General features: G+C 44.3%; 3 protein-coding genes across 3 annotated transcripts in view; 1 reads left to right on the top strand and 2 right to left on the bottom strand.

Annotated features, from left to right (window-relative positions):
* sugt1 (SGT1 homolog, MIS12 kinetochore complex assembly cochaperone) overlaps nt 1-7,594 on the top strand; it is a 32,185-nt gene extending 24,591 nt beyond the window's left edge. Inside the window, 3 exon segments of the mRNA XM_030751691.1 lie at nt 2,964-3,054; nt 4,040-4,212; nt 6,844-7,594. Coding sequence (XP_030607551.1) covers nt 2,964-3,054; nt 4,040-4,212; nt 6,844-6,945 — 366 coding nt within the window. The 3' untranslated portion in view covers nt 6,946-7,594.
* Nucleotides 7,595-8,736: 1,142 nt separating this feature from the next.
* LOC115796134 (leukocyte cell-derived chemotaxin 1) lies at nt 8,737-16,343 on the bottom strand. Its single transcript, XM_030752396.1, has 7 exons — nt 16,174-16,343; nt 15,794-15,934; nt 14,676-14,816; nt 14,005-14,118; nt 10,549-10,699; nt 10,043-10,158; nt 8,737-9,343 (listed from the first exon to the last, which is right to left on the bottom strand). Exons 1-7 carry the CDS (start codon nt 16,243-16,245, stop codon nt 9,119-9,121), a joined length of 960 nt encoding a protein of 319 aa, XP_030608256.1. The 5' UTR covers nt 16,246-16,343; the 3' UTR covers nt 8,737-9,118.
* A 1,272-nt stretch (nt 16,344-17,615) lies between these two features.
* On the bottom strand, nt 17,616-21,555 carry LOC115795307 (protocadherin-8). The gene is made up of 3 exons (XM_030751129.1): nt 18,888-21,555; nt 18,559-18,784; nt 17,616-18,444 (listed from the first exon to the last, which is right to left on the bottom strand). Exons 1-3 carry the CDS (start codon nt 21,330-21,332, stop codon nt 18,092-18,094), a joined length of 3,024 nt encoding a protein of 1,007 aa, XP_030606989.1. The 5' UTR covers nt 21,333-21,555; the 3' UTR covers nt 17,616-18,091.
* Nucleotides 21,556-24,709: the final 3,154 nt, after the last annotated feature.

Genomic DNA, 24,709 nt, shown 5'->3' on the forward strand with positions numbered 1-24,709 from the left:
GACGTAATCTGTTCAGCACATCATCAGGTCTTTACAGTGCGTAAACTTTCTGCTCAGTGTTGGACATGAAGCCAAGTAAATTGAAGTTTTTAAACTAAATGCATCTTGTGAGATAGTGAGCAGTCTAATTCTGTGGTTATGCGCACTGGATAACTAGTTGTGACTGTCCTTTTCTGGGATGGTGTCGCTGATTAAAGCAATACAAGGACAGATTTTGCATGTACTATAAGAGCATGGCTCCATAGTACCAGACAGTTTCTCAGTTTAAATCTTTAATGTTTTCTTTGTGCAGTTTTCAATTAAACAGACTTTAAATAATTTGCAAATCACTGCTCTGTTTTATTTACATTTCACACAGCATCATAACTTTTTTTTTTTTTTTTTTTTGGATACATCAGGTGTAATTTTGAAAGAATCAGATATCTTCTAACACAGCTTTTCATCTTCTTACTGATAAGTTGGTGAAGAGTTAGATGCCAATCCAAGGATGAAGCTTCTCCACCGATGGTTGCATAACATACCCGAGATGAGGGGCGAGACAATGAGTAATTTGCATGTGGTGAAAACAATGCAGATTTTCAGTCTTGATTGGAAGATGTCCAAACTGTTGCAATTATTTGTAGTGACAAAAAGTGAAGAAAACAAAAAGACCGAATCAGTGCTTGAAGTGTTTTAATATTAAATTGTCATTTTCCAAAAGAAATTGTGGGATGTGAGCCTTTTAATTCTTAGAAACTTTCTGACAGGCACTTCTGCTGAAGCATGACAGCCCTTTCTGTGTATGCAGGGAATAATAATTATTTGATCCCTGCTGAATTTGCAAGTTTGCTCACTTCCAAAGAAATGAACAGTCGCTAATTGTTATGGCGGTTTCATTTTAAAAGAGAGAGAGCGAATCTCAACCAAAGAGCTAGAAAAAACACCTTACATAAAAGTTACACATTGATTTGCATTTCATTGAGTGAAATAAGTATTTGATCCCCTACAACCGAGCCAGAATTCTGACTGTGTGTTCATGTTGCACACAGATTACAGTCAATTACAGAGTCTCCTGATCTCAAACTGAGTATGACCCAAAGAACGCCATCCCCACAGTCTAGCACGGAGGAAGAAACATGATGCGCTGGGAATGTTTTTCTGCCAAGGGTACACCACACTGAGGGCCAGTGGATGGAGTCATGTACTGTAACATCTTGGGTGAGAACCTCCTTCACTCAGCCGCAACACTGAAGATGGGTCGTGGATAGGTCTTCCGCCAAGGCAACAAATGAGTGGCTAAAGAAGAAGCACATGAAGGTCATGGAGTGGCTTAGACAGTCTCCAGACCTCAATCCTGTAGAAAACCTGTGGAGGGAGCTGAAAGCTCGAGTTGCCAAGCAGCAGCCAAGAAACGTAAAGGATTCAGAGAGTTTCTGTAAGGAGGGGTGGGCCAAAGTCCCTCCTGCTGTGCTTGCCAACAAGGGTTTCTCCACAAAGTACTAAGTCATGTTTTGCTTGGGGTCACAAGTACAGTTTCACAGAATACGTGCAAATCAGTTTATAACTTTTATGTAATGTGTTTTTTCTGGATTTTTTGTTAATATTCTGTCTCGCTCCATTAAAATGAAACTACCCCAAAAATTAAAGGCTGTTCATTTCTTTGGATGTGAGCAAAGTCACAAATTCAGCAGGGAATGAAATAATTATTCCTCCTACTGTACCTGAGGTGAGTAGATGGTGTACTAGACATTAAGAACTTCTCTGTTCACAACCAAAATTTTGAATAACTCACAACCTGATTAGGAAAAACTGGCATTGTTAAAATGGCAATGTGATGCTCTGTGTAAAAAAAAAAAGCAGATGAATTCTTCCAGCAGTCGCCTGTATTCTCAGCAGAGATCTTGTGTTTTTTAGCTGTTCAGCCCTTTGCAGGTGAGCCCAAAAGTTAATTTCGGACGCTGCACAGATGCCTCACTGTGCACAAGGCCCTTTGTGGAGCAGAAAGCGCTGACACATACCAAAGCGATCTATCAGTGTAAAGCCACTCGCACTAGCTCATCACCTCGGTGGAGGAGCTAGCAGCGATCATACTGTCTCATTTCCCCCAATCTGCTCCCCTCACTCACGCCTCACTCGATGCCAGTCAGCTTCTCTGCCTCCCTGTCCCTAACCTCATTTACCTTTTGCTTCCCGTCTTCTCTTCTGGCACCCTCATAAATGAATAATCACATCGCCTAGCAGAGCAGAAATGTTCCTTAATTGCGCCGACATCACCAGCTCTGTCTTTCGCATGCACACATATCAAACGCACACACCATTAATGGGTGAAAGTGGACGATGTGTGTAGGAGGGTTTGGTGGGGGGGGAGCACACATGGCGCTGCTGCTCGCGTGTCTTCCTGCTATGTGCCCTGTCAGTGTGGCTCAGTGTTAAAAGCATGTGTCCATGTCCTCTCTCCCCTCATTGTTTTCTTCCTCTACCATGTTCTCCCGGTGTAATGATTTGGATCAGATGCTGCTGTGTGGAATTAGGATCTCCCGCCCTCCTCCCCCTCACGCTCCGTCTCTCACACTGGCCCTCTGGCTGACAGGCATCTCGTTAGTGCAGTATGTCTGTCAGTGAGGTTTGAGATTGAGCTGTGCCCCCGCATATCCCTGATGTGTCTCTCTCTCTCTCTCTCTCTCTCTCTCTCTCTCTCTCTCTCTCTCTCTCTCTCTCTCACACTCTCTCACACACACACACACACACACACATTTTTCAGTCAAAGTTGACGGCGGCTCTGAATAAGACGGTCTCTCTGGCCTCAATAATGATCTGATGTCCTGTACTTTTAAGCTGTCACTTTAATGGAAGAGTTATTTTCGTCCTACGCACCAAAGACAACATTTTTTTCTTTTTCTTTTTTTCTCTTCTTTTTTTTTTTTTTAAGAATTGTTAACTCCCTTTTTCCCCGCTCACGTCTTCCTCCTCTTCTCCTACGTCAGGTGGAGATCAAGATGAAGAAGACAGAAGCCAGCAGATGGGAGAAGCTGGAGGGAGAAGGACACGAGTCCAACATCAAACACTTCAATCCAAGTCAGTCCACAGCTTCGACATTTGCACCCCCCCCACCACCTAAATGTTCTCCTGTCTCTCTCTCCTTTTCTGCCTTCGTACTGCTCTCTCACTCTCTCTCTCTGTCTCTCTCTCTCTGTGCAAAGATCAATATAAGCTCCTGTATTTGTCTGTTCTGCACTAAAATGAGAGTGGGCAGTCAAGCCCTGCTAGAGTCTTTCATTAGTCTGACGGCGAAAGTAGGCAGGGAGAGGGAAAGGTATGACAGCGAAATATGACTCAGTATTTTAGCCCACACATTCCTATTACTGACAGGATTAATTACTTATGTAACTGTGTTGGAAGGGGGAGTAAAAGTTAAGTGGGGAGCCAAACTCTTTTTTTTTTTTTTTTTTTTTTTTTGTGTGTGTGTCTCCCCCCACCCCCCACGCTCATTTTCTAGGATGCCATTATTATTAGTGTTTGCTTATAAATTGGACTGCGGTTCCATTTAAACATCATATTTGACATTTTATTTTTATAGCATCACATTGCAGTTTGTCCACACTTGGCCTGAATCTGTCTGCCGTGCGTCTGCTGCTGTATTTATGTAAATCTGCGTCTGGATTACATTCCCCCGCTCCCCCCCCTCTCCATCTCTTGTTGGGATTATAGTGGGTGTATTGCATCCAGAAAATATAGAAATCAAATCACAATGTGATTCTTCACCATCGAAGTCGGGCGACTCGGGAGCAAAGAGAGTGAAATTAGTTACGAACCGACACTTAATTCCTTGTGGTGTGATTAGATGATAAAAGTCAGCGTGTTTAATTAAAAACGTCGATGAACTTTTGAAGTGTTTCACAGAAGCGTTGAGCTGTTTTTATTTCAGCTCGGTACACTCGTGGAAGATTCCCGCTCAGTCTGTCTAATCAGCCTCCGAGCAGGCGTACAGTCTCGCTGATTCAGTCTTTAGTGAAACTATGCAAACTGCATCCTTCCTGACTCAGTTTTCTTTCTCCCCCAGACCAGTACCCTACATCGTCCCACTACACCTGCAAATGGGACAAGTTGGTGGTGGACATAAATGAGGAGGAGAAAAATGAGAAGCTGGAAGGCGATGCAGCGCTCAACAAGCTCTTCCAGCAAATCTATTCCGATGGTTCGGACGAGGTCAAACGAGCCATGAACAAATCCTTTGTGAGTATTCTGAGAAGTGGCGTTTAACATTTTTCACATTGATGAGTGCTGTTGGGAACATTAGTGCACGTGCTCATTCACCGCGGTGATCTTTTCTCCCGTTTTCTTACAGGAAAAGTTTTATTTTCCCTCTTTCTTCCTTCACCATGTCCGTTGTAGAATTGGTATATTGGTGTTTGTCTAGATGACCACCTTTCATTTGGAGTGGAGTCTGAGACACACAACAGATCGATAAGTTTTATCTTTATAACCTGAGCAGGTCACGTCTGGCCATTTGTTTTGCTACACTTTTACGCTACACAAGATCCTTCCAATCTGGTCTCTTGCTGCCACAGGATATCATTTTCACATACTTAAGTTAAATTTTACTTGTGTTAATCTATGCTGTTTATTTGCATGATTTAAATGGTAATTATTTAGTGCTTTCCTACTCTGAGCACTTAAAGTAGTTTTTATTTCAAGTATCATTTACTCAATCACACACACAGTCTTACAAGTGCTTTTTTTCCTATACTGAAGCACCTTGTCTAACATTGACACACAAACTCACACTCTGCATCCACTGGGGCAGGTTGGAGTTCAATATTTTGCAGAGTGGAGGAGCCGGGAAGTGAACCACTGACCTTCCGATTGGTAGACCACCCACTCTACCTCCTCAGCCACAGCTGCCCCTGACACACAGCATAATTTATCCTTTTGATTCCGAATTTTAGTTATCAACAGAACAGAAAGACATTTCTTCATTTTTTTTCTTTGCACACATTTTTCATATATATATATATATATATATATATATATATATATAATATATTAGGGGTGGGACTCGATTAAAAAAATTAATCTAATTAATTACAAGCTTTGTAATTAATTAATCAAAATGAATCACATTTTAATCACATTTCAGTATTTGACATGAGAAATAGTAATTTAAATTTGGTTGATGAATGAATCAATATACATAAGCTTAAACTTCAAATTTTGTTTATTTTCCCACCAGTCTACTACACAGACCAATGAAGGGTGGAAGTGCTCCTGTGATAAGCAAACTCCTGAAATTAAAGTTCAGCATCATAACTGGATAGTTTTATTCAACATTAATGTCTCACTTAATATAGTTGGAAATTAATCATTCTCTCAGCTGTACTCCTTGATGTTGAAATGTGTTATGCTTGTTTTAACAGCTTATTTTGAATTAAAGACTTAAAATTAAACCACACAAAGGAGAAAAAGTTCGTTCTCCGTTTAACAGCTGCTTTTACACAGCTGTGCTTCGCACTCAGGTTGCTAGGCGACATGAGCTACGCAGAGGTGAGGGCAGGTGACGCTGATATGAAGGCTAGCCGCTCACTTCCAATCTTTGCGGTCTTCGTGGGCTGCAAAGGACGTGGGCCGGGCCCTTCGAACGATGCGGCCCCTGTATCTGGACATTGTGCGTCGATATAATCTGTATGCCTGGAACTTGTGCACTGAGAAACGTTCCACGGTGCAAAGTGCGATTAAAATGCGTTAAAATTTTTAATTCGTTAATTTCCCCGTAATTAATTAATCGAAATTAAGGCGTTAAAGTCCCACCCCTAATATAAACACACACACACACACACACACACACACACACACACACACACACACACACACACACACACACATAAATTCTTTTTAAAACTTGTCCCTGACAGATAGATCTGTGTGTGTCTGAAAACAGGAGGAGGAAATTCAGCTGACAGCTCTAGGGCAGCTTAACTAACCCAGACTAGCTGTTAAGTTGACCAATTAGCGCACAACCTTTCAGATCTTTTGAAAAATGGAAGATATTATCAACTGATTTTCTATAGACCCAGGCAGTTCAGTTATAGTTTTTGGAAAGAAAATGGGCCAAAATCAGATTTGTGAGGTCAGACTTTAAAAAAAATAAGTGGAACTGGCCAATACAATTATAAATTTGACTTTTGACCCCTCAAATAAACTTTCCTTGTTGACTAATACTTCTCTGGCATGCCCATGCTCTTAATTGACAGCAGCCCACAGCCTTACACAAACATCTAATTGCAGCAACAATCATGAGAATCAGTTCCAGGTCGAAAATGCTCCCATTTTCTTTAGTTAGAGCTTTAGTGAAGCTACGAAAACGCAAAGCTTCATCAGTAATTATTTACACAATTCTCATTATTTTAAGTGAAAGACGTGCAACACACACACACACAGGGGTGATTGATGCAGCAGGAACAGATTGTCTCGTTAATGAGCATGTATTAAAGCATAATGAAGGAAGTGTGTATGATTGCAGCCAAATGTTGACGGATGAAGGCGTGTATCGGCATTCGTTAATGATATGATCTCATGATGATAGAGAACGACTCCAAAAAAAAAAGTATTTCCAACATACAGCCTGAAGTTGGCGTTGTTTTAAAGTAACAAGCTGTCATTTCTGTATTTGACTTAAACATCTTAAAGATGAAGTCGTGAAAAATCAGGACAATAAAAAGTTTAGATTCATTAGTGGTCAGCTTGTTCATCGGTACTGCTGCAGTGGATTAATCAAAGGCTCCCTTTTTTTTTTTTTTTTTTTTTTTAGCAGAGAGAGCGTATTGCATATCTGCTAATGAAATACTGTGATTTCTCCTCTATTTGCAGATGGAGTCAGGTGGTACGGTCCTGAGCACCAACTGGAGAGATGTAGGCAACAGAAAAGTGGACGTGAAACCACCCGATGACGCAGAGTATAAGAAGTTCTGAGCACCTCCCCCCCACCCCCACCCCCCTTAACATCATCTTTCCTCACATCTGTCCACCTGAGCTCCGGCGGGACTCGTCGTTGCTCTGCAGCCTGCATGGCAGCCCGCTGCTTCGCCTCTTCCTTGTCATTGCTCTGGTGTTTTTCACTAAGTGCAGGGAGCCGCAGGGATCCCACTATCACCTGAACAAACCACATATGGCCTCCTCGCTACAATAAATGCGGTCAGTTAATTAAGATAATCTGTTGAACGGATTGACTCACGTTACTTGATTTCTTTTAAAGGCCAATGAACTCAAAAGGGAGCTGAGATCTGGCTTAAAATGGGGCTGACAAATAAAATGCTTCACTTCTACTTTCCCGTCTTTCCACTAGACACCCACAGCCTTTCTATTTGGAAGCCTTTTATGACTTGTTATATCAGTGCTTGTATAAAATGTAAAGTTGCTAAAACATATGAGATGTTGAAACACAGTTCAAACTAACAATGAATGTGTTTCACGACTCGAGCTCTTTTTTTCTCCCTCTTTTGAACTCCGTAAAAACAGCAAACTGACTTGTCTGGAATCTCTTTGACATGTCTGGCTCACCACTGGTCGTTCCCTCGGTGGGATTCAAGCTTCGGTGTAAATAAAAGATTTGGCTCACAAACTTGGCCTCGTGTTTTATGGTTTCTTGTCTCCCGGAAACTGTTTTGGGGGAGGTCGGAAAGCCTTGCTCAAACACAAAAACAGCAATATATTACGACAGAGAGCCGTGCTCTGTGATTATGTGCTGCGAGCGATGAAATGTGGTATTACTGATATGAGTGCAGGCAGTTGAGATATGGTTGACAGCTGGAGGATATGGTTTGCGTATTGCGGGTTCAATTGGTATCGAGCAGAAGAGCTCGGAGCCGTTTGGCCAGCAGGTGCGGATGCAGCCCTGAGGTGCAGCGGTGATTTACAGTTGGAGATGCAGGAGAGCGGGCGCCTCCCCTGCTCTCCTATCGCATATATGCGGCAGCCGAAACTGTGAGGGGGCGTCCTGCCGAGGCAAGAGAGCATTAATATGGATCAGCCTCCTAACCACATCATCAAGCCTCTCACACTGAGTTAAGTGTTAAATTCATCACACATCGTTTCATCTCTCGTGACGATCAAACACCCATTTGTGACTCTGGATGGAACTCTTAGCTTTGTAACACTTTTTCACACACACACTCACTCCTCCACTATCCCTGACACACACAAATACACCGCCCCCATCCTTACCCCCTACCCCCGCCTGAGGCGGCTCTGTGACATCAAAAGGAGCTAAGCGCTTTGCATCGTGGGTAAGATCTGGGAGCGTGACGGCTACAGAGTCTTTAGTCTCATTAAAGAGTTCTAGAGCTGCAACTCTCACATTAAAGAACTCTGGAAACTTCTTTTTGCTCATCCCTTTGGAGCAGCTGCCAGATGTGACACTTCTCAAAACTGTTTTTGAGTGGAAAAGAAAAAGAGGGTGTTCCTGAATAAACTCAGCGGTATCAGCGGGATGCCTTTACAAACAGGATCTAAAGTCATTTGGTCAAGTAGAGAATGAAGAGGGGAGGACACTTTAATGTTTACTTAAAATAAAAAATGTTTATTCAGTGATATTGCACTTTGAGATCACTTCTTCAATGCTTTACGCTGAGATGAAAGTTTCTGGGAGGAAGCGTACAGTACATTGTTCTAATGAGAGCTACTCATGAAGGCAAAAGAGAAAGAGAGGGTTAAAAAAACACGCAATAGATACAAGTCAAGCCAGCGATTGGCTTAACTTAGCTATTGAAGTATACGTTTATTTACAGAAAGAAATATACTACTTATCAGCTCTATAAATACAAGCTCACCTGCTTTTCCTAAATGGGTGTCATTTTACATCAGTCATGGCGTGGAGCTGCACATCATTTTAGTATTTTTTTTTTTTTAATAAGACCAGCTCTGCGTACCTTTACGTGTGACATCATTACTGTCCTAGAATCTTTACCATGCACTGATCATGTGTGGTCACAGTTACTTGGTGAGAGAAGTAGATGAGGATAAGAAACCACCATCTCCCTTTTCTAAACTTTATCCTTCGTCTCCCCTCCCCCATCCCTCCCTCCCTCCCTCCTCCCTTCCTTCCATCCCTCCTGCACTCTACCATCTCTCACGTGGGCAGGGAGGCTCACACCAGACCCATGATGCGTGCCACCCACCATTTGCAGGGCATAATAATTCTACAGGCCACCCTGCAACCTCTGTAGTGGTATGGCCACGGGTGGTAGCCTTCCAAAGGCTCACAGATCCTCTGGCAGTGGGTATAGCTGCGGCGGCACTCAGCGCAGCACACACCCTGGTGGTCCAGCATGGGGTCGATGTTCATGGTGTCCTGCTCGCCCTCGAGGCCTCTCTGAGAGGAGGGAAGAGAGGACAGCGGTCAGAGTGTAGCGTTCTATCTTGAGCGGTGGAGAAAGCTCATTTCAAACCAATTAAAAATGGATTTCCGACAGGCTGGGATGGGGAGGAGGGGATGTTGTCAGATGTGGGTTTTTGTTGTCAAATATTTTCTTTTTCAGCACAGCGCTGGCTGTTTACCCCCTTCTGTGGTTGTCAGGAGTGGGGGTGGGGTGTGTGTGTGTGTGTGTGTGTGTGTTCAGATTGGGGGGGGGGGGGGGGGGGGGGGGGGGGGGGGGGTTAGAAAAAAATGGGCCCCGCAATAAGGGGTGAGCATATGTATGTATGGGAGTCTGTGTGTGCTTAGCAGGGGCTAAGGGGCCGCTGAAGAAGAGGAGGAGGAGGTGGGATGTTGTGGAATTATTCATACAGCCTCAATGCTGAAAGGAGTGCTTTGGACAGCCACGCACAGAAAATGCAAGCACAGACAACACACCCACGCATACACTCAGATTTGCTGTGACAATCCAGGCCCCTCCACTGTGACCTCGGCATCTGCTGCCGCTCGCACAGCTGTGAGAAATTCTCCTTGGGAAAAGCCTTCTCAGGTAGCCCTCAGATTTGATCGGACAGTCGCGCAGCCGCGGCCGGACATAAACGCAACAGAAGAAGAAAAAGAAGAACCGTGTGAGTCTTGTTTATTTGTCTGACTCACCTGATAGGGGTTCTCTGGGTTGAACTCTGCCTCCACGTCCTCCTCTTCCTCCTCGCCCCCGGCTCCGGCTGCCTGGCGGCGCTGACGGGGGGCAGCCCTCCTCTTCCTCTGGCCGCCTGCACATATCACACTCTCAGTATCTGACAGCAGACCAAATTTAGGAGCAGAATGGCACTAACGTGGCACGGCTTCTGATTGCACAGCCATTTCTCTGGCAGCATTTTTAAGTCCGCAGATGAAGTAGAAGAAAATAGTGTTTTGAGAACTTTTGACCTCCCAGCATGCTAAAATTTCTACACTCAGCAGCTCAGAAACCTCAAAAGGATTTCTGCTTTTCTTTCTTTTTAGCCTGTTTTTCTCTCTCTAGCTTAAACAGCTGCAATGTTAAATGAAAATATTTGAGACCATTTGACCTGAGTTCTCTTTGTTATTGTAAAAAAAAAGAAGGGTAAATTTTTCCTTTCAGATTAATATTTTCAAATCTTTACCATTAGAAATCTACTTACTACTTGAGTAGGTGGGACGGAGCCAGAAGATTGGCAGGTCACCACACAAGTCCTTGATCTTGTTGCTGAGGAAGCCGGAGTCCGACAGGGGCGTGTCAGTCGCCACCCAGATCAAATCATCGTCAAACTTGGCCGGCATCACCTCGTCCTCCTTTTGGGTGAAAAAACAGATGATGGTGATACACTAGTAAAAAAAAAACCACACACACACACACGGGTGCCTAAGGTGTAGCATCACATCATTTATGCATCCTGATATCTTTTAAACAGTCCCCACTCTCTGCATCCTGCCCAAGTCTAATCTGAATTAATACCGCACTGTTAGTGCTTTTATATGAACATAAAATAGAGTGGTAAAAGGAAGCCCTCGAGGCTTTAGCATACAGATTCCCTTTTGCGCGAATGTTTCGCTGTATACACAGTGTCAGAACTCATCAGCTTCTGAAGGGAAGGAGAGATGTCCTAAATTTGCAGGTTTCTGCAGATAAACTAATGAGGTTTGCAGAGGAGAGACTGAATAAACACACATGCTCTGTATCCACAGCCTGCAGGTAAGGAAGGGTGGGGGATCTGTGGGGGTGAATTTGCCCAGAGGCGTTTGTTCCTCAGGGCTGTGCTGCACTAACCACGACCATGTTTATGGACTGTTATCCTCCAACCTTTTAGAAACTCTGTGTTTCTAAAAGGTTGGAGGATGTATGTGTGTCTGTGTGTGTGTGTTTTCTTTCTCAGCTCAAATGATTTGCTGGAGGGACAAATAAAAGCGGGGGTCCTTCTTCACTGTTCGACTGACTGATAAGAGTTTATCTGACCCACTCTCTCTGGAAGGAGAAGCACGTTTGTGTGTCTGTGTGTGTGTGTGCTTATCTAACCCATATTTGCCATCACTCTAAATTATAGCAAATGACCAGCCTGCAGCAACCATTATAACAACATCTCCATGTCTCCAAACGCATACACACACACACACACACACACAATGTCCAAATGATCATTTATGAGGCAAAGAGAGGCAATAACGCAAACACACACAAAAGCGCAAACGTGAAATAAATGATCGCTTATGAGGCAGACAGAGGCAATAAGAGCAGCCCTGCGTGATAATTAATTGTGTTTGCGCGCGTGCGAATGTGCACATGTGAGTGTTTATGCGTCTGCATGTTCACGAGAGCAATTTTGTTGATGTGGATTTATGTGGATGTGAGGCTTATGCAGAACTAAATGATTTTAATTATCAGCCAGCCTCAATTGAACAATCACAAGCTGTGGCACTGGTGATTACAATCCTCGCATTGAGTGAAGACCTGCTGCGTTTATTTCTAAATCTTAATAGAGTCCGAATTATATGATGGGAAGCCACACGCAAAAGTCACATCGACAGCCCTTCGTATACCAGCATCATATGAAATGTGAACACCCAGTGCACTTATACATATCTTAGTATTAATCAGAAATACTTTATGAGAGCTTTATAAATTGTAATTGTCAGTAATAGTTTTATTTTGAATCACCATCTTTGTTTAGCCAGATTTAACTGATTCAAAATTGTCCATAAGTCTAAATGTGTTTAAATGCGCAGAGTGTTGTATGAATATGTGTGAAACAGGAAATGCAGCTTGCAGTGAAAAGTCTGTTGAGTGATTCCATTAGAAATATGCCTTTAGCGTATTGTTAGCCTCACAGCATAATTGGCTAAGTTGTACTGAGATATCCGCCTCCCTCTGCTTTGCTAACACTGTGAAAAAAATCTTTCCTTTTTTTCTGAAGACTTAAAAAAAATGACTTAGGCAATTACAGTGTAAGGCTAACAATATTCTCCTGCAAAATCTGTCTCTGTTTTAGCTCTCGTGTTTTTAGAAAGTGAAAATAATGCAGATCTTTGCAAGAACCACAGTGTCAAAATTGTTCGCTGCTGATTGATAAAAGAGCGTGCTAACAGTAGGCCTACTGCAGTGCTTTATGCTAAAATACTTTAAATGGTAATGTTTAGTTTAATATTAGCAATGTTAGCGTAACATTTTAACCTGCCCAACATCTGATAATTGGTATAAAGTTTGCAAAACTACAGACTAAAGCAAAATTTGGACCCAAGTATTAATTTTTTAATATTTTGGGAGAAGTGAACAAAACAGCGCTTATAGCTTTTGTAGTAGTATATGACGGGCTCTCAAATTCACAGGTGGGTACCGTTTACAGGGAACAAAGAAACTCTTCCTAATCTCCACACTAGCTTAGCTGGTTTGGACTTAGCTTCACTTGACTGTAGCAGCTGATTCAAATATTTTTCCATACTTGCCCACTAGCTACATGGCTACTCGCCTAAGTTACAGCACATAAGGAATAGTTAACCTTTCATCACAAACTAGCAAGCCACAACCATGTTGGCCCAAGGATAAAGTGAGAGAGACACAATATGTTGTGTTGTTTGCATAAATGATTCCCATTCTTATATATGCACTTTTTACCTCGCCCACTGTTGTGTTTTCGGACGCATTGGTCTGTCTGTTAACAGGTTAACTGGGAAAATTATTAATGGATAAAATTTTGATGGTGATCCGGATCATGATCTGGATCCAGGACTTTGTAAAAGGATTCTCCACCATTGTTAGATAGGGATAACTTTCACATATTTGCATCTAACCTCATGAGGATGAGTCAGAGTCCTCTAAAAAGAACAAAGGTGCAGCGTGACCATAACTTTGGTCATTTGGCAAAGTCTGTTCATGATGGAAGGACAATTCCAGGTCTAATGATGCAGAATGCTGAAAATTATTTATGTTTGAGTATGACAACATTGAGTGGTATCTATTGTAGCGTAGTATTGCTACATAGAAAATTTGGGGTGGGCGAGGTATGTCCTCTACTGAGTGCCCTTATAGTTTTTAAAGGATTCAGCCTAATTTTATGATTTATAGCAGATTATTCTGAGCACCCTTTGGGTATGGGTCAAACCCACCCTTTGAGGACCAGACATCTCATATATCGCACCACCTGATTCCAAATTTGCAGCAGCTGGAATTCTAAACAAAAAAAAACGGATTTTACTGGTTAATTCATTTACTGGAGGTCATAAAGGATTGGGCATAATTTCATGGGAAAACAGGAGTTGCCATATTTCTGTGAGGACCGACGTGATGGATTAGCACACAATACTGCCACACTGCTGGCATGAAGGAAGATAAACACTAAGAGAAGTTCTTGTCTGTAAAGAAAAAATAAATCACTATTATTATTGTTTTAAAAAGAAAACTCAGAGGAAATCCAAACTGTCCAGTGAGATCTGGATTTGTAAAATACAGCAGAAGCACAGGAAAGTACCTACAACCAAAGCTTACCAAAATTCTTGTTTAGGCTGAAGGAAGGCCCACACTGAGCAGAAAGCCCTGCAGGTGACTGAATTCATCACACACACATTGGCAACATAGAGCTAAAACATATAACACAAAATCAACCCACCAGCTCAAATGTCACCGAGTCCTTGTTCAGAGCCTCCACATCTGGCAGATGAGCTTTCACCTGTGTCTTGATGTAGCACTTCTCTCCTCCTGAAAACCGGATCCCTGTGATCCCCTGGAAGAATCAAGGAAAAGGGGGATGGGGGACGCAAGCAAAAAGATGTATGCTGCATCTTATATCTCCTAACTTAACTTCTGCAGACATTATCCTGTATTTTTTTTTTCTCAGTGATCTGAAGTTGTACATTAAAAATATATCACAAATAAAATCTGTCAGGAATTTGATCAAATTTAGGGCAGTTCTGAATTTGAGCGCTTTTCCGATTAAGAAAATACAATCACGGGGACACTGTGATTAAAGGTCAAAATTTTAATACTTAAAAGGCTAAAACTGCTGCTTCACTAGTTTGATTGGCCTGGTTGGGGCACTTTAATTAAAGGTCAAAAACCACCAGTCTGAATGTAATGAAAATTGGAGGGACAGTGCATCTTGACACTGATTGCCCCTGAGGGGATAACTTGCCGGCTTGTTCTTAATTTCTGCACTGTGATAATGAGCTGAGAGCTTCGACCAATCTGATCGACTTTTTTCCCTCTGATGCTTTGAACAGGCTCCTGATGCATCATTTATTTATTTATTTTTTAAATTTGGTTACTTTGAACTGAACTCACAATCTCAAAGTCATGGACCTCCACAGCCTCGTCCGCCCCGCTGCCGGTGCTGAATCTCTCCATGTTATTGGCTGTATCGATCTCCATTGAACCTTCCTCCACTTTGCCGTTGATGCTCATACTGTAGTGCACATTGTAGACCTGTGCACACACAGACACACACAAGTTTTTTGACTGGCATGAAAGTCCTGGGACTCACCCCACCCCAGGCACTCTCTCTTTCACTCTCCCTCCTTCTCTAATCTTACCCCGTGACTTCTCCTCACACCTTCCACCTCTTTTTTTCCCCCCTCAAATACTCTTCAGAAGAATACTACCCTCACAGCTCCCAGTAATGTAATTACCCACCTACAGAGCCTTTCCATCATGCATTAATAACATTTTCTAACTTCTTACTGGGGAAAAAACACGCTCAGAAAGCAAAATTTTGCCTCTCATTTCTTACACCTCTTGCCCCTGGAGCATCAGCTGGACCCTGAAAACTCTCCACCCACCCCTCCTTTCCACCCAGCCAGGATCCTCCAACACACACCACACACTCACACAACGCCTCCATTCACCATGCTCTGCCTCAGACTGTACCATGAAATGAAGTGTTTCATTTACATTTTTACTGTTTGCCTACACTGCAAAAATAACCCATCTTGAAGAACTGCTTTAGTCTGCAGAGACTTTTTTAATTTAAACAATTTTAAAAAAAAAAAAAAAAAACTACCAGTGATGACTACATTTCACTTGTTCCTAATTTCAAACAGCTTGCTTCAACAATGTCTTCAATTAAGGGATGTTAGTTTTATAGAGTGGGGGAGCTGTTTTCTTTGGTAGCAGGGCCACTTATTTTAAATGGATCTTTTGTGGATGTGCATGGAAACGAAAGGAATAGTCTTTAAAGGCTCTGCTGCACCCAGTCCTCAAGAATATTTTATTATGTGTAAAGATCTGATAAATGTCTAAATAAAATCAGAAAGCTGCGTATATTCATTAGTGTATTGGCTATAGTTGAACAATAACACAGTTTGAGGTCATTTTGAAGATGCTGCTGCCCTTTTCTCTCTAATATTTCCATACAGTTGAAAGATTGAATGAATACATAACCAACAGTAAAGTATCACTCTTACGTGTTTTTCATTGTTGTTCCAGAAGTAGAAAGCTCCTACGGCTCCCAGCAGAAGCAAGAGGGCTCCGGCTATGAGCACCGCGACCCCGGCCTTCAGGAGGCGGCCGGTGGCGGCGGGTTTGACCGCCACTGCGGAGTAGGCCTATAGTAAAAACAAACGAACCCCCTAAAAATGATAACACGGCACAACAACACCGCTAACTTTTGAGAATGCCAGTCATGTGGCAGTGCAATATTTAAGCTGTTCTGAGTTATTTATCCAGACTTTGAGAGGTCATCAAACTGAAACAGTTTTAGTCTTGAACCTTGACTGGCCCACACACACATGCACAGCAGCCTGCATCGTGTAGTGCAGCGGCCGTGCTGGCCTGTAGAACTCACCGGAGGCATGAACTGATGCAGGTCCTCTGGTCCCGCCGAGGCAATCGGTACTTTCTCTGAGCTCTCAGCCATAACTGCAGCCAAACACCTGAGGAGCCCTCAGTCCTCTCCCTCTCTCTCCCTGTCTCCCTCTCCCTCTCTCTCTCTCTTTCAGAGGAGGGGGAGGATGGACACTCCTCAGGCACACAGGCACGTAAGTCCACTTTTTCTTTCTTTCTTTTTTTTTTTTTTTTTTTTTGCCGTCGTGCAGAAACAACTTTCCTGACTTTAAAGGTAAAACTCTAACCCCCAGCTGACCATCATATGCAGCAACCTCTAATGGGCCAGAAGTTTTATACCTCCTTCAGAAAATCATTAATGATTTTTCCCCCCTCTTTGAAGTTCATATAGGCTGCTCATGTAACTTGCATGAGTTTGATTCGTGCTACGATCCTCAGAATTTCATATGACTTTACGACAACCTCGCAGGGCGGACTGAGATCTATACAGCAGGATGAGGAAAGGATGAGGCTGTCTCCCCGTATCACCTTTGCACACCTCCCCTCCCTCCTTCCCTCGCTGTTTCTCAAAACCTCTGCAGACTGTTTCGGGTCAAAGGTGACTGGCGGAATGTCGCGCGTTTTCTTCACACCCTGGAGACTGTGTATTTACATGGCAGTGTGCAAAAGCAGCAGCTTGTTGGACAGATTCCCACCCCACACACATACACAGTGTGTCTGCGTCCAGGGCTGTCGTTGCTGTTATTAAAAATGCCCTGAATCCATGAATGATAATGACGGAATTACGTAAGGGGCGCACGGTGCGCATTTGGCAGATCGACAAAAACATCCTGACAGGATAACAGGAAGCTTTCCCCACAAGGACTTCATGTACTTTGACAAAAAAGCACACGTGCGTTTGGATGCCTGCGTGCACCGTCAAACTTATTCTTAGACTCTTCTGATGTATGGAAGCTCAGAAGACACACACAGCAGACGCGCCTTTACGCGTAGCCACTCTCTGTATGTGTATCACATAAGCTCACCCTTCAAGTTTTAATGATTTATATAAAGGAAACCTGAACATATCTTTAATTCATGTATGCTATTAACATGCGGGTCCTGCGAAAATAAATGTAGTTATTAAGTGCATGAAAGTGAAAAGACTAACGATGAAGGTTTTGCTCGATATGCATGAGAGTGATGTGCTCAAAAACCTTGGCGTCTGCTCTGGCATCTCACCAGCGAAAATCGTATTCACAGAGGGAAAAAACTTAACTGACCTTCTTCAGTGGGCTGCAAGGACAGAGGCTCACTACTGCAATAACAGCGACGCCTGTTGGTTTTTACAAGACTCATGCGAAACACTCCCCCCAAAATCCTGCTCACCCTCATTACCACTCAGCTCGCATTTTCAGAAGAGCATTTTTAAAGTTTATTTCCTTTCAGGGCATTGTGATAATATTAATAATAAAAACCTGTACAGTTATTTATTATTGCATTGAGCCATCTCATACATTGCTGTCAACTTGATACATTATGGGTCACCAGCCCTCCATGAGAACAGATTCTGGGGCCATTTTAAATAGTAAGCATGCATAAAGAGCAATAATTACAATTTGTATGTACACATCTTTGCTTCATTATACTTTCATAAAAAAATAAAAATCTCTCTATGTACAAATCTTGCATATGATACACATCAAGTCCAGCAAAATGTCTCAGAGTGATTGGATGGACTTCAAAGGTGGCTTCTACATTAAAACAAACAAAATATGAGGACATCAACATGTGTGCACACTCTCAACAACAAATAACTTTGACTAGTTACATTATTCTCATTGTCAATTAAATATAAATTAAAGTCCGAACACACTATACAGTTCTTTGAGAGTGAACTTAGGTGTGTGTTTGTGTGTGTGTGTGTGTGGTTGTCTGTTTTAGTCATCATTGTTGGGACAGTGTGTTGGGGTCGGAGTGTAAACAGGAATGGTTATATCACTGATCTCCTGCACCCTCACAGGTCTGGGTGGCGTGACCAGAACATAGTCGTACTCTCTGTGCAACACCTTCTCGTACACGCTCTGCAGCCCCACAGTTTTGGGGATGTGGGCCTGGTAGTAGTTATCTCTACGGTGGGGATCTCGAGGCAGGGAGGCAGTTTTGGAGAGACTGCTGAAGGAAGAGAGGGTCGGAGCTGGAGATGGGGCTGCATTGGCTCTTACTGCCGAGGGGCTCCAACAGCGATCTGAGTGACCCAGGACCTTACACTCACTGGTACAAGCCCACAGAGCTGGAAGGGAGGAAAGTGAGAAAAAGGAGTTAGATTCAGATTGGTGCACACCAACAAGCTCACATCTCATCTGATAATGATTTGAGCATTTTTGTTTGTTTTATTTGCTCTTACCATTTTGGCCACCCATGGGAGGAACTGCTGCCCCATCTTTCTTCAGGCCAGTGTCTCCACTGACATCACTGTCACTGTCATTGAAGTCACTGTCCCCTTTGCCACTGTCTTTGCCACTGAAGGCTGGGTCCCTGGCAGAGATGGTGGTGTAAGAGTTGCCCTTCCAGATGGTGATTGGCCTCACAGCCTCTTTGCCATTCCCATACCCAGGCAGAGTGGAGTAGCCCTGCAGGAGGAGAGAAGAGAAAACAGAGGTTAGTGTCTGCTTGTTATGTGCCACTTCTCTTCCCCGCCCTCCCTGAGCACACTGTCCCAAAGGTGCGTCTGACCTCATGTTTATTCCCTCGGAGCTTGCTGTTGTTGTCTGAGTCATACACACAGGGCACTTCGCTGCCGTCCTCTGAGGCCGAACACATGTCGCTGCCCCCAGGGTGAGCCGAGGTGAAACCCACGGGTTGGCTGCTGTAGGAGTGTCCGTCAAAACCCGCTTCTCCCCCGGCTCCGTGGAGAGGTAGAAGCGGGTTGTCCACCACGTGGTTCCTACCCCGCTCCATGTCCTTCTCCCCGTATGAGTCGCTGTCATCTCCGCTTTTATCCCGCTTGCGCCGGTTGCAGGTGGTGGCGATGAGGATGATGGCGAGCAGCAGGAGAGTGCAGCTCCCCGCGAGGACAACGATAATCACCACCGACAGGTCCCACTGCGCGTGCACCTCCTCCCCGCTGCCTGGCTGGTACATTGTTCTGTCGCTCGGCGGTGAGCCCGCGATGATGAGGAAGTGGAGTGTGGCGGTAGAGGTGAGCGCGGGCCTCCCGTTGTCGCTCACGGTCACGGTCACGCTCAGGGTTTCATCAACGTCGTGGCTCAGCACCTGGTTCAGGTAGATCTCCCCAGTTGCTTTGTTAACGGAGAACACGGAGGGTTCACCGGTGGCCAACCCATAGGACAGCTCCGCGTTCACACCCTCATCAGCATCCCGCGCCTCCACGCGGGTGATGACGTAGCCGCTCGGTGCGTCCCGGGGCAGGAGGACTTCAGCGGAGCCGTTATTTAGAGCCGGCTGCGTGATGAACGGTGCGTTATCATTCTGGTCCACTATCCTCACATAGACATTGGCGCTGCCGGACAGGGGCGGAGAGCCGCCGTCGCTGGCAGTAATTCGGAGCTCCAGCTGCTTCATAACTTCATAGTTGAAGCTCCGGAGTGCGTAAAGTGACCCGCTAGCAGGGTCCAAAGACACAAAGGTGGAAATGGGGGAACCCATGAAATAAGTGTCCGCTAGTTTGTAAGTGACCTTCCCGTTTGACCCCATATCCACGTCCCGCGCCACTACTGTGGTGATGTACGCGCCAGGTGCGTTGTTCTCCACCACCGATACTTCGTAAACAGGCTTACTGAACACCGGAGCATTATCGTTCTCATCTGTTAGTCTGATGGTGTACTGAGTGATGGTCCTGAAGGGAGGAGAGCCCAAATCCTCCGCCACTACTGTGAGGTTATACTCAGGAATTTTCTCCCGGTCCAGAGGGCTGGTACTCACAATCATGAAGCTATCCTCGTACGCCTGCTGCAGTCTGAAGTGATCGTGTCCGTAAAGTGTGCAGTGCACCTGCCCGTTAGCGCCAGCGTCTCTGTCCGAGGTGCTGACCAGAGCCACGAAACTCTCTCTGGCTGCCGCCTCAGTTATGTACGCTATTCCCGCCGTGATGGATGTCATTGGGGTGATTGAAATCTCCGGAGCGTTGTCATTAACGTCCTGCACCTGCACTACAATTTTGCAGATAGCCGGGCTCGGATTCGGACCCAGGTCGGTGGCCTGGACGTCAAATTCGTACGTGGTCTTACTTTCAAAGTCAACCGGGCTCTCCAAAGTGAGCCGCCCAGTTTTTCTGTCCACTCTGAAGAGTTGTCGTATTTCTGGGGGCACCTGGTTACCGAACCCGTACACCACCTCCCCATTCAGCCCTTCGTCCGGGTCCTCGGCATTCAGGTCCAGTAAGAGGGTGCCCACCGGTGCGTCCTCGGGCAGGTCCACGGAGAAGCTGCTCCTGTCGAACACCGGGCTGTTGTCGTTGTAGTCTTTCACCTTGATGTTGATGCGCGTAGTTCCGCTGCGGGACGGGTTGCCGCCGTCCATCGCGACCAGCTCCAGCGCGTAAGAAGCTTGCGTCTCCCGGTCCAGCTCCTTCATGAGCACCAACTCCGCATATTTAACCCCGTCGGCCCTGCTGAGCACGTCGATTGAAAAGTGGCTGTTTACAGAGATTTGGTAGCTTTGGATGTAGTTCACCCCAACATCCTCATCCACGGCAAAGTCCAGGGGGATCCGCGTGCCCACCGCTGTGTTCTCGGAGATCTCCAGACTCGACTCTTTCCGGGGGAACTCGGGGGAGTTGTCGTTGATGTCCTTGACCTCCACCTCGACATGAATGAGTTTGAACTGCTCTTTAGAGAAGCTGACCACGTCGAAAGCGATGAGGCAGTGCAGGGTGTGTTTGCAGATCCGCTCTCTGTCTATCCTTTCTCCTATGGTCAGCTGTCCGTCGCTCTCTCTCAGACGGATGAAAGACGAGTTGAACTGTTTCATCATCCTGAAACTGTTCCTCGAAGAAGAGGGAGACGAGGAAGTATCCTTGTTTAAGTTTCCAATTACCGTCCCTGGTGCGTCTTCCTCAAATGTCTGATATTTCACCGTCTTTCCTTGTGTGACAACAGCCAGGCTTGTCAAAGAGACGCACACTAGCACCAACAGCCCGTTCCACCCTGTTTCTCCCATCTTGACACCTTCACTCCTAAATATTATGAAATTCAGCAAACTGTCCTCACTGAGTCCAACTCAAAGTTTAAACCAAACACACCTAAGGAAAAAAAATGTTCCTTCCGCCCCCTAATCAACTATCCGGGGTTGTTTTTGTTAATATAAAGCCTGCAATAAATATTCCATATGTCTTTCAATGCGCACTCTGGATGCGCTCCGCTCTCTCTCGACTGGAGGTGTGCTGCTCTCTCAGCGCAAGAGGGCTGCAGTGTCTGCAGGAGGGTTTATACGGCGAGGCATGCAAATGAGTCTCACTGTGACCAATCCGGGCTTTGAGATAGGGAAAAAAGGGGGGGGGACTACTGAAAGACCTCTATACCCTGTTTAGAGATTCCTGGACTGTGCGGAGAAACTTGGCTCCCAATATGTGGGCTAAACGCGGGGCTTGATTTAATACAGCTATAGTTTCCTTTGCTTGTTTATATTCCTCGGGCTGTTAAATGAGTCTGCGCACCGACACACGGGGAGGGGGGCACTGAGATGCGCAGTGTCCCTGAGCTAGAGGACAAAGCATTTGAATAAGAGTGTCTGCTTGGGATGCTTTACCTCAACAAGCCTTATTTCAGTATAAAGAGATTTATGCTTAAACACTGTTTGGTTGGATCGTCATGCACGCGTGTCCTGTGTCAGAGTGGAAACAGCCACTGGGGGGGCAGAGCTGCGCCAGTGACCTCTCCACCTTAGATACAGTACAATAACTTAATGAATGCAAGAATATGATACGATTTGTTCTGTTTGCCAACCTCAGTGCGCGCTGATGGGCTCAGCCAATCAGAAAGGATTTCACATAGTTTACTTTTGATAGACTCATCAGCCTGACGCGGCTTAGCATGCTGAATAATGGCGCTAAAAAGATTGTGGAGTAACTGGTAGTAAGCGCCTCGTTTTTGCGCTCATTTTTATTCTCAATAATAAATTCCATAAATTTCCTCTGCCTTCTGTTCATCCATCCCCCTTGTGTGTTGTAATCCAGTAATTGTTTTCCTATCAGATCATATCTGACGCGAGAAAGGAACTATATCCACTTATACATTGATTTTATTCTAAATCTGTCTCAGCTCAGATCTTCTCACGAGATGGGAGAGGGGTTTTTTTTTTTTTAATTAAAGCCAGTGTAACGTCCCGGTTTAACATACGACTCTCTTTGGCCTCGGCTGCCAGAGCAGAGAGGCGCAGGTGAGGACGACACACACACACACACACACACACACACACACACACACGCACAGACACACACACACACACACAGACACACACGCACAGACACACACACACACAAACACACACACACACACACACACACACACACACATATCCTTCGACGACCCCGTTACAAATGGGATTTGGCTGTAAACGCAGGGAGGATTTATCAGGATTTCAATAGTGAGATTATATCAAAGGCCTATGAAGCCCTCGTTAGTAGCGGTGGGATAATGGCATGGCAGGGCCTCCCTTTGCAGCCGTCCATGCCGGTATTGTGGCCCCTTGAGCCGGTTGTGGGGACCCTAACCCCCGCAGCCTCCACGCAGCCCTCGCCTAACTGCAGCATAATGAGGCAAAGCCACATGTAGCCTTTGTTACCATCCCCTCCACCCCCATTATCCTCCCCTTCCCCATGACTCCTTTCATTACATGGAAATGGGAGATGAATTGCCCTGGACATCAGGGTCCCTTGTATTAAAATACATTTAGAGAGAGACCAAGCCCCGTCACGGATCTTTAAGGGATTTTCTCATTCTTGCCCATTGGACTCACTTTCCCTCTCTCTCTCTTCTCCTCATTCACCCTCCCCCTCTCCTCCTCACACGCACGCTCCCCGTTTTTTTTTTTTTTGTTTTTTTTTTCAGGGGCAACACTTGCCTTGCAGTGGAAGCTAATATCACTTGGCATGTTCTATAAAGAACCCATCTGCCACAGAAAGTCAAATAGAAGACACCTGAATGGACAACATCCAGTCAAGCAGCTTGCAGAGTTAGACACAGTCAGGCCTGTCCTAAACGATAAGCACATATCACTCTGTGATTGATGATTTACTGCAAAGCTACATGGCTGTTACAGAGATATTGGTAACACTTTCCAATCAGGCACTAACAACAATCAAGATGTGCTAAATTCATGAAGCCTCAGGGTCAGATCAGACTCTATACAGGTTTGGACAAAAACACGAATTCACTTTAGTATATTCAGTGCATAACCAACCTTTCTAACTACTGTACAAAGGTTTAATTCATAGCTTTGCAACTCATGGTTTCAGTGATCATAACTGATAAAACATTACTGTGTAAAAGGGATGAGGATCTTGCATATACTCGAAAATTCTTTAAAGATGACAAACAACCTAAGTGGAACATTTGAGGGACGTCCACAATGCTCTGTGAAGGTTCAGGTTAAGTTCACTATGTGATTTTAACAGGGCATTCCATTTTTGTTATTTTAAAGTTAAAGTAGTGGACATTTGGGCCATCTAGTGAACTTTCCCAATTGATCACATAGTCAAGAACGTATGTGGGTCTAAGTTTGTCAATAATCGATTTATCGTTTCTTTTGTGGCATTTGGTAACATTTAGGATGTTTAGAATGTTCATTGTCAGCCACATGAGAAAGATATGTTGATGACGTAATAAGAATGCTGGTAAATGGGTCTAAGTTTGTCATATGATAAGGAGCCCTATATGAAGATATTCCATTTTGGTTATTTCATGTTTGCACTGCTGAGGACATGTGACATTTAGATCATTTTCCCATATTTTCCTCTACAGGCCACAGAGAACATTCTGCTGATGTCTGAGAACTTGTAAAAAAGAATTGATGTGGGTTTTTGTCAAATGATACCCCCCCCCCCCCCATCCCCCCATGTAATGTATACATTACATAGAGAACATGTGGAACTTTATCAGATGGGCCCATGTGATTCCTTTGGTTCCTTGTTGAGGACCAAATAAGAACCTTAATATGTGGGTCTTAGCTCATATGAAAAAACTGAATATGTTCTATTTTGGTTTGATTTTGTAGTCACACTGCAACTTTACAATGGTGGTAATATTACAGGAAGTTTTGTAGTAAGAGAAACATCACAGTAGCCAAAAGGTGCGCGATATGCAGCAAAATTTGTGGTAATTTACTATAGGATAAGGCAGCATATCCTAATTTGATGCAGCTTTAATATTTTTCATATATATATATATATATATATATATATATATATATATATATATATATATATATATATATATATATATATATATATATATATATATATATTGAGAAGCTTTGTGAAGAGCCTATTCTGTCCAGACTGAAGGCAGAGAGGCTTTTTTGAGGCAGAGTAATGCTGT

Source organism: Archocentrus centrarchus, chromosome 17, assembly GCF_007364275.1.
Source record: "Archocentrus centrarchus isolate MPI-CPG fArcCen1 chromosome 17, fArcCen1, whole genome shotgun sequence".
In the NCBI taxonomy this organism is placed as follows: Eukaryota; Metazoa; Chordata; class Actinopteri; order Cichliformes; family Cichlidae; genus Archocentrus; species Archocentrus centrarchus.